Genomic DNA, 15,763 nt, shown 5'->3' on the forward strand with positions numbered 1-15,763 from the left:
CTGAAATATTTATGTAATAAATAAATGAAAGATTTAGAAAGAAAACGTCAAGCTTGATTTGTGTTTTCTCCTCCAGGAGCACAGCGTTGAGACCCCGCATGGCGTTCTCCATGTGACTCTCCACGGCACACGGACCACCCGCAGGCCCCCCATCCTCACCTTCCACGACGTGGGTCTGGACAGTGAGTAGCCTCCTCTATCCCACTTTCTTTATTTTTCACAGTCTCTGATTTGCTCTTAACTCTTCCTCACCATCTCTGTAGGTAAGAGCTGCTTCTCTACTCTGTTCAAGTTTGAGGAGATGCAGGAGATTGTCAAGAACTTCACCCTGATTCATATTGATGCCCCAGGACAAGAGGAGGGGGCTGCCGCCTACCCCATGGGGTATGACGTTCTCTTTATGTGGACAGGCAGGACGTCCTGCATTAACCGTGCCTTACTTCTAAGTAAATTTCTCTGAAATGGAAACAATCTTCTGTGCAGGCTTAAAATTAATCCCCTTTACATACTCAACAGTCCCATCTCTCACATCTAACCCCCGCCTGCTGTTTAATGCGCCCTCGTCAGAGGTTTAAACAAAACCTTCATTTTTTCTTTTTTCCACTCCACGGACCCCCTCCTTCCCCTCAGTTCTTCATTACCTCTCTTCCTTGTGCGATTATTTTAGTGGCTCAGGAGGATTTTATTACATGCATTGTCACGGTATCTCCTCTGCGACTCGTTTTCTTTTTGGTCTCATTTTAAATCCTACTGGATAAAAAAAAATAAATCACCAGCCAGCATAGGTGCTGACTGAAATCAATCTGAAAATCCGCCAGCCTAGTTACTGCAAATAGTTTGAGGAGCTCTCAGGTCAGAAGACTTTCCCACCCATACATAATATTTTCATCATTTTCACGTCAAGGCGCTTCACTGGTTTTTCTTTGTTATTGTAGTTACCAGTATCCCTCCATGGACACCATAGCGGAGATGATCCCTGCTGTGCTGCAGTTTTTCAAGTGAGTTAACTGTATTTAATTTCACTTAACCCAAACATGTTTTTGCTGCTGAAAACCCACACAGAATATCAGTAAAGCTTTAAATAAAAGGAAAGGTTCAGTTAGCGTGTTTACATGCAAAAGTGTACATGCGTGTTTTAACTTGTCTCCCTCTGCCAGCTTCCGTACTGTGATTGGAGTGGGTGTGGGAGCAGGAGCGTACATCCTCTCCAAGTTCACAGTGAGCATCATCTTTTGTTAGAAGCTGTCACATGTTTGTCTGCATGTTTTTAACATAAAATAACAGCTGTCAATATTTGATGTTGTTTTAATAGTTAAGCAACTTCAGAATATGGTAGCGAGTCCTGGTTGCAAGAATGCAAATTCATAAAAAGAGAATCACATTAATGAAATCTTTTATCTTTTGATTGGCAGCTCAAGAGACCAAAATATTTAGCAGTGCTTTATTGTATTCTTGTTTGTCCTTTCTGGAATGTTTTCTGTTAATTATAGAAAGTAGACAATTGACACTGTTTAGTTGGCATACATCCAATGAGTTACATCCTGCATTAACTTGCAGATAATGTAATTATTACAATAGTAAAACAGTATCTATTTTATTGCAAACCCCATTTACAGAAAGTTTTCTCAAATTCAGCATAAACTTGAATCTGTAATTCTTAATTATTTTGAATCACTATCTAACAAACAAGTGTAAATTATTTTCAGCATATTCACCGATCGTCTTCTCTGCATGTAGAAAATACTGTATGAACAAAGATTGACATTTGAAGACTAAAACAATGAAGTTGGGATTGAAATGCATGAAAATGCTAGACACTACTGGGTAAATATGTCTTCTTTATGGTTGCATTTGCATCTCCAAAATGCAAGCCACTCATGATATGTACTACAGATGCTAACTTTGCAGCTCTTTGTTTTGTTTTTTTTTTTCCTTATAATATATAATATATATTTCCTTATAAACAGCTAAAATGTGGACTCATCTGACAGCAGAATATGTGTCCACTGAGATGAGTTTGTGTCCAGAGACTCGGTGTCATGCGTCATGTCTGCACATAGTTGAAACATGGCTTCCAGATCGTTTAATGCAGCCTTTGGTTGCCTTTCTGGATGAAGTGTGTAGTCCTGAGCCCACGTGGTTATACTGATCATGGTGGCACAGTCAGTTCTCTTGCAGAGATTTAATGTGATGCCATTCAACAGGGATCTCTATGCTGATCTTTACACACTGAGCTATCCTCCAGACTCACTAAATATTTTCACAATATGATTTTATGTAGCTGCCTTCTTAGTCTTGGATTGAGAATTTATAATTCTGTTTTCACATTTTAATGATTCTTTGATCAAATTGGCACTAAAAGTGATGAGCAAAAACTAATCCAAGATGAAAAGTTTAATTCAATGATGGATGTTTCTTTTATACCCAATGCTGACACCCTTACCTGTCATCAAATAAAATGCCAAGTGTGAGGTTCTAAGTTATAATGCTTGCTCCAAATGTTTAAATCAGTTTTTTTTTCTCTAAAAACAAATATGTTAGTCAGTGAAGACAACATATTTCTTTCTGCTTGTCTGTTATGATTAAACTGCAAAACCTTTAAAAATTGGGGTTTGTATAATTAGAATTAAGCATCTTTACAAAGCTTTAATCCAGAAATGAGGGATAGTTTGTCATTGAAGTTTTTCACATGTTAAATACTTCTTCTTCGGTTTGATTGTGAAAAAACTGGATGTGACACATTTCTTTTTTAACACATCACGTCTTCAGCTTGCAAATCCAGATTCAGTGGAGGGTCTGGTTCTGGTCAACATTGACACCAACGCTCGAGGCTGGATAGACTGGGCTGCTCAGAAGGTACAGCATGTCTGCATCGTCTTTTAACTTTCTTTACTTGCTGCTGTCTTTCTTTTGAGCCAGGAATGTGCTGTCATGTGTGCAGAAACCTGGTATTTTAATCCAATTAGTCCTAATGGGAGTTCTTCATCAATTTCACTTTAGCTGTGGAAATGAAATTAGGCAACTTCATGCATGGTTTGTGTCCTTCAGTGCTATTGATTATGTGAATGTTTATTATATATTAAGTTACACTGCTCCTCATTTAATATAGTGTAATTAATCTCTGTTTTTGTCTCCCACTGTAGCTCAGCTCTGTGACTTCCTCCCTTGCAGAGCAGATCCTGGCTCATCTTTTCAGCCAGGTACAACATGATGTTGGATAAAAGAAAAATAGTTCTAGTTAATTTTTTAAGCTTGCTAATGAGCTTTAAATCCCTTTTGTAGGAGGAGCTGTCATCAAACACAGACTTAGTGCAGTGTCACAGAGAGCGCATCTCTAAAGCTTCAAATCTGGTCAACATAGAACTCTTTTGGAAGACTTACAACAGGTGAAACCCTCCTGTGGACACGAGTACAGAAACATAAACATACTCCCCACTGAACCGCAACCAATATCATCTGTTTGTCCCCACAGCCGCAGAGATTTGAACCTTGATCGCAGCTACACTTTCAAGTAACTATACCCTTAAAAAAAATAAATAACTAAACGTATAAAATCTTTAAATGCTGCTCAACTGACTTGCAACGTGTCCTCCTCAGGTGTCCAGTGATGTTGGTGGTGGGTGATCAAGCCCCATACGAGGAAGCTGCTGTAAGTTTTGTTTGTATTTTAATGATTTTTATTAGACATTTTGATTTATTTTACACATCAGGTCAGAGGTTTATTGTGCTCTCTCTCTCTCTGTGACCACCAGGTGGAGTGCAACAGCAAACTGGACCCAACAACAACTTCATTCCTCAAGGTGGACATGATGTCTGTTTTTGTTTCATCTCTGTTTCGCACTGTCTGTTCTTTCACTTCGACTCACTTCGTCTTCTGTCTCGTCACAGATGGCTGATGCTGGCGGTCTTCCTCAGCTCACTCAGGTAACAACACCAGGAAGTCACTGAAATATCACATAATACTGGTAATAAAGATGGATGATGAACACCAGATGATTTAATTACAGTCTGACTGACATTTTCTTTAAGTCCCAATGTAGTTTGACTGTAGTCTGGGTATGAATAAAAAAAATACTGGCTGCCTCTGGGGTTCACCAGTGTGCACCATGATTTAGTTCAGGTAAGAATAGGTTGTTGCTTTAATAGCAAATGACATGATGCTGTGTTTTATCTGCAGCCTGCTAAACTGACAGAGGCTTTCAAGTATTTCATCCAGGGCATGGGATACAGTAAGTTGACATGATGATTCATGAGTTTCTGTTTACCACTGACACAAGGCTTTAATGCAGGTTCTTACTGATGTTCATTTTAATCCATCTTGGTGACTAAAGATGGATCAAGTTAGGAATATAGATCAATTTTGTGCATTATTAAAAAAAACAAAAACAAATGCAACATGGAGTCAATCTTATTGTACTGAGATTATTGTGTTGTAAAATAATGAATGTTTAGCCATTTTACACAATTATTTTAATCTAAAATGACACTAAGATGCCTTGTTAGCTATTTTTTTCTGATTCTTATTGGAAAATAAAGAAAGAAAAACAAAAACAAAACAAAACAAAAAAAAAAAAAACATAGAAATTGAAACAAAAAATGACACAGTATTGCTTTTGTATACTTCATGTTTTAAAATGAGCAGGGAAAACCCAGTCAAGCATCGAAATCGTTCCAACACTGTTTGTATTGCTTTTGAGCCTCTTGGAAGACAAAGATTATATTCTGGCCTGTGATATGAGATATCTAGCCAATTAACAAATAAAAGTGTGCTTGAAATGCTGAAATTTCTAAGAGATGTATTAAACTGCTGTTCTTTAACAGGGATGTCACAATTGTTTATTTCCTTGGTACAGTAATTGTCAGAGAAATAATTATGATCAGAATATCCAGAATTTATGCATTCATTAGTTTCACATCTCTACAAATGTATTAAATCAGTGGTTCCCAACCTATCTCTCTTGAGAACGTCCTTCATGCAAATGCTAAAAAGCCATGGACCCCCTGCCCCAAGTAAAAAACATGCTTGGTTTTATGCTTTTTAAAAAGTGAGATTCTCACCAGAATTAATGTATTCTGACTGAGTCCTGTCCTTTGATAAAGCCAAAGTTAAATTAACATGACAGAGCCTTACTTTTTTTCCTAAAATAGGGACAATATGTGGATTTTAATCAGAATGGCTCTGAATGTTCAAACCCTCAGGGACCCCCTGTGCTTTTTGGGTTAGGGTTACCAGACCCCAGGTTGGGAACCACTGTATTAAATCACATGAACACTCCTTTAAATGTCTACTTTTTCATGCCAGCATAATAAAGGAACAAAGTGAAGTAAACAAAAACTCCCAACCAAAAAAGAAGAAATCCCCTCGTCTCTGTAAATAATGAATAAATATTAAGTATTAACTCTGTGTATCTCTCAGAGAAAGCAGATGGGGAAGACTATGGGACATCTACCTGGACTTTCAGAGGGTTATTTTCTGTAAATTTGATAGGAAACGTGTTTTCAAACATGTCTTTTGAATCTGAGCAGGAAATTTTGAAACCCAGGGAGGAGCATTTAGCTTTTGACTTACAGCTGCCTGTTAGCAGGTTAGCTGTCATTTGAAACCTGAATAATACTGGAACAGAGAAACTGAATAAAGAAACAAGTTAAAATATCTCAAATGAAATACAAAATTTTCTACAGACCATTTCACACTGATGAAAAATCGTGGCAACGTCACACCAAGTCCATTATGTTTGAAGTTTTTCACCACAGACTGAAAACAAAGCAGCAGAGGAAGTAACAAACACAAATGTTTTACAGCTTTGTTTTTGTTCCGTGTGTGAGTTATTATGACCTGCTGATATGTTTCAGACACAGAGTTTTATGGAATGTTTTAATACAGCATTTAACTGAAATCAAGTAATTGTGACATCCCTATTCTTTGCTGTTTCCATCATTTTATCTGATGTAATCTTTTTGCTCTCGTCTGTGTCTCTCTTCCTCCTCAGTGGCTTCCTCTTGCATGACCCGCCTGTCTCGCTCCCGCACCACCTCCCTCTCCTCCTCCTACTCCATGGATGGCTCCCGCTCTCGCTCCCGCACCCTGTCCCAGGGCTCGCAGGGCGGCCAGATGCCTCCCAGCCCCTCCCAAACGATGGAGGTGTCCTGCTGAAGCAAACAAAATAGAGAGAGAGAAAGAGAGTGAGAGAGAGTGGGAAAGAGAGGAAGGGGATAGCAAAAGAAAGGGAAAGGCGAAGCTCGACATTAATGCAGGAGCATGACGAACGGCTTTCTTATTTGCCACAACACGACTCCCATCATTCCCCACAACAGCCGAATAGAAATAGATGCAGTAAGAGGGAGGGAGGGAGGGAAACAAATGGGAGTGATTTTGGTGGAAGATAGAGCTGACCTCCACAAGTTTGCATCTCATGCAAGTCCAGTCCTTCTCTTTACATCCCCAGCTGAAAACAAAAGTATACCGGGTTGTTCTACAGCAAAGCACAGGTTTTAAAAAGCACGACAAGAATAAATACAACAAAGAAAGGAGGTGAAGAACAATAACAGTCCTCCCTCCCTCCTTCTGTTGGAGCCTCTGTCAGCCATTTGAACCCTTTAATCTAGATTCAGAGTGGCATATAGAAGCCGCACACCTCCTGTTAACCAATAGTAATAATTCTGAAATGTTCTTGTTGATGATGATGATATTGAAGCTAATGATGATGATACTCTAATAGAAAAAAAAAAAAAAACTGTAACACTTTTCTCTTTATTACATAACGACTTTAATAATTACATAGATAAAAAAAAAAAATCATACTATAGCAGCGATACTTACAACGATGTGTGTCTTCTACTTTTTTAATTTAGCTTTTTCTTTTCTTTTCTTTTCTTTTTTTTTTGTCGGATTTTTATTTTGTAATTTGTAACCTGTCTCAACAAGGGGCTGAAGCTACTGATTGGTTGAGCCGTCGTGTGGTAACAGCCAATGAGAGCCATTATAGTGATTACTTCCTCTTTGATGTTGCCAGGTTGTTTATGTCTTCCATTTGCCCCCAGTCTATAAGTTAGTGTTTCTTTTTTTTTTTTAAGGCAGGAAACTCTGTTTTTTGGGGATTTTTTTTCTCCTTCTGGACTGTTTGGAAATTGCATGCCTGGTGTCAGCCCATGTGAACACTGACTGGATAATGTTTTACTTTCATATTCTGCTTACGCGTTGTATGAATTTGTGTATGTGTGAGTGGAAAATGATGCTCCGAAGGTCGGAAATGGTAAAGTTTAGAGGAGGTTTTTATGTGTTTTAGCTAGCCGGCACACTATTATTAACATTAGTCGCGCATTATAAAGTGCTTCCAATATCACTGGTTGTCTTGCACCACGTGTTGTGATATCCAGACCTGTGTGCTCCTCTCTAGCTGGTCTGGATATCGCACTTTTAGTGCTAGACCGGGCCAGAAGGGATCACTGTGTTCATCGTCTGGGTTGTAGTTTCTTAGCCTTGCCCAAGCATAAACACCTCCTAACAAACCCAGCCAGCATACTTTTATGTTTATGTGCGCTCTGAGGTGAAATGAACACACAGTCCTCTCCACCAAGAAGCAGCTTTATTCGTGCAGTGAGGTCGGGACAAATGCGTTTGAATGTGATCGTTGTGTGAATGAGGAGGTAAATGGGGGGTGAATGGGAGCGCTTTTATCCAGTAAACACAATTAACAAAGCAGCAAAGAGGGAGGAAGGACAGGGTCCACAAGGATAGCGTAGTAATAATTGTTGAGACCAACAAAACCCCCTGTGACTAATCAATGACAATGAACCAGCCCCTTCACTGCCACCACACTCAAGGTACAGAAATGCCTGCAGATGTGAACGAATGTTCGAACTTTAAACCAAATGGTTGTAGCCAAAAATCATCAAACAGTAGGTGTTTTTTTTTATTTTCTTGGTCCAAATTCTGCCATCAGAAGCTAAATAAAGACTTAGTAAAACTAACCTTCCTCTGAATTGTTAAGATTTTAACACAAAGCTTACCACTGCCCTGTGACGTAGCCATTAAACTCTATTTGTAAAGGAACCCATATTTGGATCCAAGCATGTGCATTTATAAGTGTGTTCTGATCCAACTTTTTTTAGTTGTTTTTTTTTTAAAATATAAAGAGCGCATCATTTAAATAAATTAGCTGGAGGTTGCCTGTTTCTTGCACATGCTATGCAGTGCTCCTTTCCCCAAACTTTTTTTTAGTAAGACTGAGTGATGATGATTTTGCTGAGCGTGAGAAGAAAGTCAGCAGAGTGCCTGGGATTGGAGCTTGTAGATTGAGGCGATGGCGGCAGCAGTCTGTTTTAAGTTCCCTCCCCTCCGAGCTGCCAAAGCGATGCACGGCCACGTTTTGAGTCGGTAATGGTCGATAAGTTTGCTGCTGAAAACAAAACATTGTGACATCAAATCAGGATGCTTTTCCTTTTTCAGGCACATTAGATTTCTAGAATGTTTGGTTGAAATAAAAACAGTCAGGCATGGGAAGGTCTACCAAATAAAGAACATGTAGAACCGTGATAATAGTTAATAAGGAAAACAGAGTGGTACTTCTTTCTGGAGAGTTGAACAGGGTGGTGTGATTGTAAACGCTTGTCCATTTTGTCTTTTTTTTTTCTCTTAATTTTTACTTTGATTACTTTTTTCTTTTCCCTTATACAGTCTTGAGGTTTTTATTTTATTTTAGTTTTTTCATTTCTTTTTTAAAATCTATGTGAAGTGTTAGTTTACTGTCCCAATGTGCTCACAAGTTAGTTAACCGTGTGATAGTTCTTGTGTAACTTTTTTAGCATTAGCGCTTATAAGGGAGAATAGTAATATAATTACCAATAAAAAGATGAAATGCTAAGAGAATAAAAATCAGATTTACTTGTGTGGCTAATTTCTCTGTGTAACACAATGGACATCCTAAAAAAAGTCAAGCAAACTTAAATATTAATAAATGATTGAGCGGATTCTTGTGTCTCCTGTCTTTCTTCTGTGATATTTGCTTTCCTCGTGTCTGGATTTTTAGAGATATGTGATTAGATGAAACATAAAACATTTACTATTTCATTACATTTGCATCTAGCTGTCTTAATAGTCGGTGTTCAGGAAACACAAATAAATAATAAAGTGTAAAGAACTTCGACAACAAGATTCAAGATTCTTTATTTGTCATTGTACAAGTGCAGGACACAGGTACAATGAAATGACTTCCAGTAACCAACAACCACAAAGTGATGGCAAGACATCTGGTTCCTGGCATCTCCACAGCTGAAGATCTTGAGGGCTGGTCCTCCTCAGAGGTCCAGATCTTTCAGAAGTGGTTCAAGAAGAAAAACCGGTGAACAAGGGACAAGCTCATGGAAGGCTAAAGTTTATATATGTATCTAGAGACCACCCTGTGTCGCCTATTCAAATAAAAGAGCTACTGTGGCTCAAATTACTTTAAAAGTTTGTACTAATTTCAACAGTATTGAATAAGAACCCATGACACATCATAGTTTGCTGCATTGAGGGCTGTGTGATTGCAAACTGTCCAGAGACTGGCAACTGAAGTGGTAGCCTTGTCTTACATTATGTGCATAACTTGGTTCACATGCATCTCTTACCTTGGAGAGACATGGCAGCATGATGCATTCTGGGAAGAAGGTGAGTTGATACAGACTGTGTAAAGCATTGTGCAAGGAGGATTTATTTTTATTTACAACCCTTGGCACTAAATATATGAACATTTAGCCAATCAACAGCCTTTATGTCATCTGTTATGAGTGTGATGCTTTGGCTCTAAAGATCAGCCCATAAAAATAGTTATTATAGTATTTATTTATTAAGGTATTGTTGAGTTGTGGGTCACAGTTCTACAATTTTATTACAGCAAACATTTAAGTCACATATATATTAAAACTCAGTAGTCAATAACCAGCAGTCTCATGACAACAAATGCACATTTTATTTCACAAAATCTTATTCCATTGAGATATAAATATATTTAGTCAGAACATTTCAACAAAGGATTATATGAATTGTATTATTTTAATGAGTTATATAATTATGAAATCTTAATCATGTTCAGACACTTTTTAAAAATTACAGTAAACTTTATTTCAATACAAAATTAAAATTGTATTGTCATTGTGTAACTTTCTCCTTTTTTACCTTATCACATATACAATGCACTGTAAATATCATCATGATATACAATAAAAATGTAATAAACATGTATGCATGACTTAAACAGTTGTGTTTACATATGAATAAAAATGGAAGCTCTAGTTTTTAATGTATTAAAATCGGACACAGTGTCCGTGTCTGTGTGTGTGCTCATACCAAATAAAAAAATGTGAACAAAAAGAAAATGCTGTTTGTCCTGTAACATTAGTATTTCAACTGAGTAATTGTAATAAATATTTTTATAACAGATGATATAAATGGTTAAGTCTACTTAAGATTACATGTTTTATTTAAAAAAATAAAAACTACTTCAAAAGCTGCATTAAAAATGACCTTAAGTGTAAAAAAAAACTTGAAAACTGCTGAATATTAACTCTACTTGCACAATTTCTTGCTAAACTGGCACATAATTCAAACCTTAACGCACAATCCTGGCTATTCTTGAAAACACACCAGCCAGAGAGAACGAGGTATCTAACACGTAGATATGAGTCAGGCCCATAGCTTTGAGACTCATGATTTCAATGAACACATCAAAGGACGGGTGGCTAATGAGTTGGCAGCTTATCAAAGGGTCTCTGGACAAAATATCACTCACTGATTCCATTGAGAGGACCGCCACTGGCAGAAAATGCTCCAGTGAGACAAGGAAATAGACTAATAGTTCCTCCACTTTTACATATCCGCCTCTGTCTATGGCCTTCTGTGTTCTTTGTATAGCTTCAAAAATGTTTGCTTTGAAAGACACCAGAACTGTGTGTCTGGCCATGACATGTTTGTCAAACCTTGTCAAACCATTCGTTTGCTGTGTGACGTTTCTGTAAGTGATGTCAAGCTGTTCGAGGTAGAGCTGAACAGACTTGAGGGCATTTTGCAAATCCTCCAGAGCTCGATTGAGGCAGTCAGGATCCTGATGCCTGTTTTGCTGGGTTAATGTTGCAAAAGCTCGGTTGTAGTATGCAACTGCAGCCTAACAGTGGTCTTCTTTTATTGCTTTGGTGTACATGGTGATGCTCTCTGAAAGCTTTCCCTTTTTTCGTAGCTCATTTCCCAAAGCAGTGTAGTGGTGCAGGTTTGATAAGGGGGATTCTCCCTTCTTGAGTTTTTGCATGGCTTTGTTCAGGTCGTCTTTCAGCCTGATTTTTAGTAGACTGATGGAATCTTTGTTAAATTTGGTGAGGAGCCACATTCCCCAAAATTCATTGAGTGCAGCCACATATGATTCTGCTGGCTTGTTGCTGCAGTCTTTGTACAGATCATTGAGTATTTGCAAATACAGACCAAAGAGCTCCTCCTTCTTCTTTATATTTTGGATACACTCCAAGTATGTAGATAGTTCTTTGGCCACCGAGTCATCTCTTAATGTTTTCACCATCATTATAGCTGAATCTGACTTTTCAGTCAAAATAAGTGGCAGCATCGAAGACACCTCTTTGTGCTCATCACTGTAGCCTTTCTGGTACAGCCTCAAGTGCATCATGAACAGACTATGAAAAGATGAACTGACATCTGTAACATCTTCCAATAAAGACTGAAGTCTCCTTGTTAAAACCAGCAGTTGATGTAGCTCTGACAGATGCCTGGAACAAACAATGAGCTGAGCAGACCCAGGAGAACCTTGTCTAGCAGCGCGACCAAAGGCCTGAGCCTCCACACGAGCGTTCCTGGGTAGGAAGGTCTGCACAACGAACAAACCTCCAGCTTTCTTTACCGAGTCAGAAATCTGAAGGTCTGTTCCACGACCTGCCAGGTTTGTGGCTATGATGATGTCTCCTGCTTCAAGATGCTTGGAAAAGATTGCTTTGTTGTCCATGTTGTTATTTATATAAAGCTTTTTGTGTGGGACCTTATCTCCCAGAGCTCTGTGGACAGTTTTTGCCCATTTGATTGTCTCACAGATGATCAGCACAGCTCGTTGACCCCTATATGGTGCTGGTTTGGTTTGTTCAACAACAACATCACAGATTTTCTCAATCCATTTATTTTCATTCTCCACAATCATTCCTTCAACCTCAAACAGCTTTCTACGTTTGAAAGAAGGTATCTGACAGGTTGTGATTCCCTCATAGATTTTCTGCAAAGTTTCGGTCTCTGCTTGTTGACCAAGAGTTCCAGACATGCCGTAGATCTGACTTCCATACTTCTGAAGCAAGCCAACACTGGACATGTAGTTGGTGATGGCTGTCATAACACTCAGCTTAAACCCATGTTTCATTTCCAGAAACTGGTGCAGACCATCTGTCCACTGCATGAAGTTTTCAACAACCCCTGTGCAGCTGTAATCCACAGGAACTATTCCATGTCTCTCCAGGACATATTCATGATCCATTTGCATGGTTTGTGCATGGAATGCATTTTCAATCCAAACCTTTAGTTTAGATTCAACCAAATCTGAGAGGAATCCTGGGATGAAGCAGCTACTTTCAGAGTCCTTCAGTTGGCATGGTGTAAAATGCAGAGCCCCTCTTATTTCTTCTTCTGCAGCTCTCAGCACACTGTTTTTGTCGGTGTACATGTACTGGCAGAAACCTCCGTTGACCAACAGCAGGGATACTTGTCTCTGCTCATTTCCTCCTTGTGGTTTTTTGTGCAGTTCTTTTATTTCTCCATCTGTGCTTTTGCAGTGCAGAGCAAAGTGGCAGGATGGGAATTTTCTCTCAACTGTTTTGAAGAACTCAACCAGCTTGTCTGCAGGAACGTTTGCTATTTTTTCCATTAAAAGACTTGGGTTCCTTCTTATTTCCCTAACTGATCCTTTGGCCAGTACACCAGCTTCCTCTGCTATCTGAAGAACTGAAAACTCATCGATACCTTCATCTTTAATCTGTTTAGATACAACTTGATGAAATGGGTATTTTCGTCCTACAGTTGTCTGTCTGTTGATCTTACTGTACTGATTAACTGTGGCCCATATGAATGCCAGCAGTGGGTTGAGATGCTGCAAAGCAGGCATGTCACTGCTTATGTACACAACATGATGACCTTTATCTAACATCAAGGAATCCACCTCATCCACTATAGCACACTGGTACGTCCTATTTCCCAGGATGCCCATCCTTTGGAAGTGGTGTCTAAGCCAGTCTCCAGCAAACTCTTCCACGGTACCATAAACAACTTGACACTGGTAGCACTTTTTTAAGTCATCATCTAGTTTGTTGATGTTGCAGTCCACGCTGATATTCAATAACTTATAAAATTCTTTCCAGTCATCCAAATCCCTCTCTGCTAGAACTGGTGAGCTCGACATGATATCTACTTTTTCTCCTTTCATAGCTCGGAATGCTGCAAACATTGCCACAATGCATGACTTCCCTTCTCCTGTGCCAACCTGAAGTAACCGCCCCGTTGTGGAAAGAGCCATGAGACACCAGCTCACCATCTGAGTCAGTCGTGGTCTGTATTTGGCTGTTTTTTCCACTGCATCACAGATCGTCTGCAAGATTAGTTTCAGTTCACTCTTCTTTGATCCATCCTTGTGTACAGTCAGCTTTTTATGAACCGATGACACAATATCTTTTATATCATCTAAAAGCTTTTCATCAACTTGGTTTAACTTTTCATGTCGGATTTCCTGAATAATCTCGTCCAGTGTCTTTTGTTCATCTTTTGATAAGTGATTCTTGAGCTCTTCATCTGTTACAGTCTTGTCTTGGACCAGCTCAAGAAGTGTCTGTCTTGATTTTGATCTCCAGCTGGAAGTAATAAAGTTTACTTCAATGCAGTGCAACGTTTGCATGAGCCAGTTGATTAGATGGGATCTGTCATTTGTTGACGTCAATTCAAATCGGATCAAAAGAGCATCAAACAAGTCTGACACGTCCTCTGGGCTCCACTTGATATTTGTAACCAGTGCTTGAAGCTTCTGGAGAAGCTTTTTCACATCATTTGGAGACAATAACCTGAGAGAAGTATGTAAATATGTAAATCTGAATATGTGCTTGACTCCAGGATTTGGGTTTGAGTCATCCATTTTGCAGAAAACTGTCACTGGTTAAAAAACAAGTGGAAAATGGTTTTAGGATTGTTCATTTGAAAGAAATTTTACACGTTTAAAAAACTCTATATTAGAAATGGGAATGAGAATTAGCTACAGCACTGAAATCTAAGAAAACAAGCAGCATTTATTTTTTTTTATTTAATCAATCAATCAAAATAAAATAAAATCAAAAATAAATTAAAATTCCAAAACAAAACAAAAAAGGTTTTCATTTGTTGCTTCCTATTTCTTATTTTTATATTACATAAATTGTGCATCTTACCTGATGTGAGGATGAGAAAAGTAAAAGACGTTGCATGCCTTTACCATATCTGAGATCATCTGCCACCCCTGCGCTGTGCCTTTCCCTTTCATATAACATTTGTTTTAGTTTCTCTTTCACCAGCTGTACCTGTGCACCGCCTGAAGGGATTTTCCTTTCTTTCGATATTAACTTATTATAAATGGAGTTATTTACTGTATGTAAGGGCCAATCAAACATGTTAGGTAACCATCTAATGTCAGTTCTAGTCTGTACTGCATTTTTTTTTTATTTTATTCTTCTGTCAATCTCTTAAAATGATAACGTTATTAATGTAAACATATTTTATTACCTACTCCTGTTTCTAATAATAGAACAAACACCTTTGTAGGCTTTATCTAGTTTAATATAAGCAGCTGTCAAAAAGGTCATGAAGTATTTTAAATCCATACTTCTTCATTTCTAAATTATTTTACAACATATTCTAATAATAGAAGAATTTTCTATTGCTTTTTAAGGTCTGAGTCCAATTATTTAGCAGTCTGAGCAGAGAATCCAGATCATGCCCTCCCAAACCAGCTCCTCTGTTGCTTCTAGGGGGGAAACTGAGGCGTTCCCAAACCAAATGAGAGATATAAATTCTCCATTGAGTCCTGGGTTTGCTTCAAGGCCTTTTTCTGCAACTGGACACCATCTGGAAGTCATTCTGAGTAAAAGCCTGATCCACCTCAACTGGATCTTCACTTTATAAGCCCAACAAGACCACATCATCTGCAAAAAGTAAAGATGCTTTCCTATGTAGACCAGTTTGGAAACCCTTCATCCCTTGGTTTTATCTTTAGACTTTGCCAGTAAAGGTAATAGAATCGATGATAGTGCTGCCTGGCAAAGCTCAACACCCAGCATAGACTGGTCTGACATGCTGTCATCGGGACCAAACGGCCTGTAAAAAATGACCCAATAATTTATATACTGAAAGCATCTGTTACAGGACACCATAAGGTCATAATACCCCCTGTTTCCTACCTTGGTAAAAAAATTTGGACCCACACCTCACTTTTAAATCCCACAAGTGGCTAAATGGAAGCCTTCTATACCTCAAGGAACTACTCATCCCCAAAACTCCAATTTGCTCTGCCCCGCTCCTCTCACTTAAACCTCATCTTTACTCCTTGGACAAAGCTGAGTACCACAGGGCATGTGTGTTTTTTCCCTGCGTCTATGAGATGCCCTCACAGACACCCTTTGGGCTCCACAATCCACAGAGAGATTAAAGAAATGTTTGTGTAAGTTTGTGTGGAACGGGGGGGTTAACTGCTCTGTTTATGCATGTGTGTGAATGTCTGTGTGACTG

The 15,763-nt window shown here is 38.6% G+C and overlaps 2 protein-coding genes across 3 annotated transcripts in view; one reads left to right on the forward strand and one right to left on the reverse strand.

The window, feature by feature from the left end:
- Positions 1 to 8,970, forward strand: part of ndrg2 (NDRG family member 2) — a 44,987-nt gene extending 36,017 nt beyond the window's left edge. Inside the window, exons 4-16 of the mRNA XM_041985709.1 lie at positions 77 to 182; positions 264 to 384; positions 936 to 998; positions 1,158 to 1,218; positions 2,770 to 2,856; positions 3,144 to 3,200; positions 3,283 to 3,386; positions 3,473 to 3,511; positions 3,598 to 3,649; positions 3,753 to 3,800; positions 3,889 to 3,924; positions 4,178 to 4,229; positions 5,991 to 8,970. Coding sequence (XP_041841643.1) covers positions 77 to 182; positions 264 to 384; positions 936 to 998; positions 1,158 to 1,218; positions 2,770 to 2,856; positions 3,144 to 3,200; positions 3,283 to 3,386; positions 3,473 to 3,511; positions 3,598 to 3,649; positions 3,753 to 3,800; positions 3,889 to 3,924; positions 4,178 to 4,229; positions 5,991 to 6,154 — 990 coding nt within the window. The 3' untranslated portion in view covers positions 6,155 to 8,970. The remainder of the gene's footprint in view (positions 1 to 76; positions 183 to 263; positions 385 to 935; positions 999 to 1,157; positions 1,219 to 2,769; positions 2,857 to 3,143; positions 3,201 to 3,282; positions 3,387 to 3,472; positions 3,512 to 3,597; positions 3,650 to 3,752; positions 3,801 to 3,888; positions 3,925 to 4,177; positions 4,230 to 5,990) is intronic.
- Positions 8,971 to 9,694: 724 nt separating this feature from the next.
- Positions 9,695 to 14,482, reverse strand: LOC121639988 (protein translocase subunit SecA-like). Of its 2 annotated transcripts, XM_041985611.1 has the most exons (3): positions 14,431 to 14,482; positions 11,649 to 14,158; positions 9,695 to 11,558 (listed from the first exon to the last, which is right to left on the reverse strand). In XM_041985611.1, the coding sequence occupies exons 2-3, from the start codon at positions 14,139 to 14,141 to the stop codon at positions 11,142 to 11,144; spliced, it is 2,910 nt and encodes a 969-aa protein (XP_041841545.1). In that variant the 5' UTR covers positions 14,142 to 14,158; positions 14,431 to 14,482; the 3' UTR covers positions 9,695 to 11,141. The 2 variants fall into 2 exon arrangements, with proteins under 2 accessions (XP_041841545.1, XP_041841544.1); XM_041985610.1 differs by having other exon boundaries at positions 9,695 to 14,158.
- Between the last annotated feature and the right edge of the window lie 1,281 nt (positions 14,483 to 15,763).

This window comes from Melanotaenia boesemani, chromosome 5 (assembly GCF_017639745.1).
Source record: "Melanotaenia boesemani isolate fMelBoe1 chromosome 5, fMelBoe1.pri, whole genome shotgun sequence".
In the NCBI taxonomy this organism is placed as follows: Eukaryota; Metazoa; Chordata; class Actinopteri; order Atheriniformes; family Melanotaeniidae; genus Melanotaenia; species Melanotaenia boesemani.

Bases quoted from the DNA above. Each gene is read 5' to 3' on its own strand.
- LOC121639988 (XM_041985610.1), bottom strand. From the start codon at position 14,141: ATGGATGACTCAAACCCAAATCCTGGAGTCAAGCACATATTCAGATTT.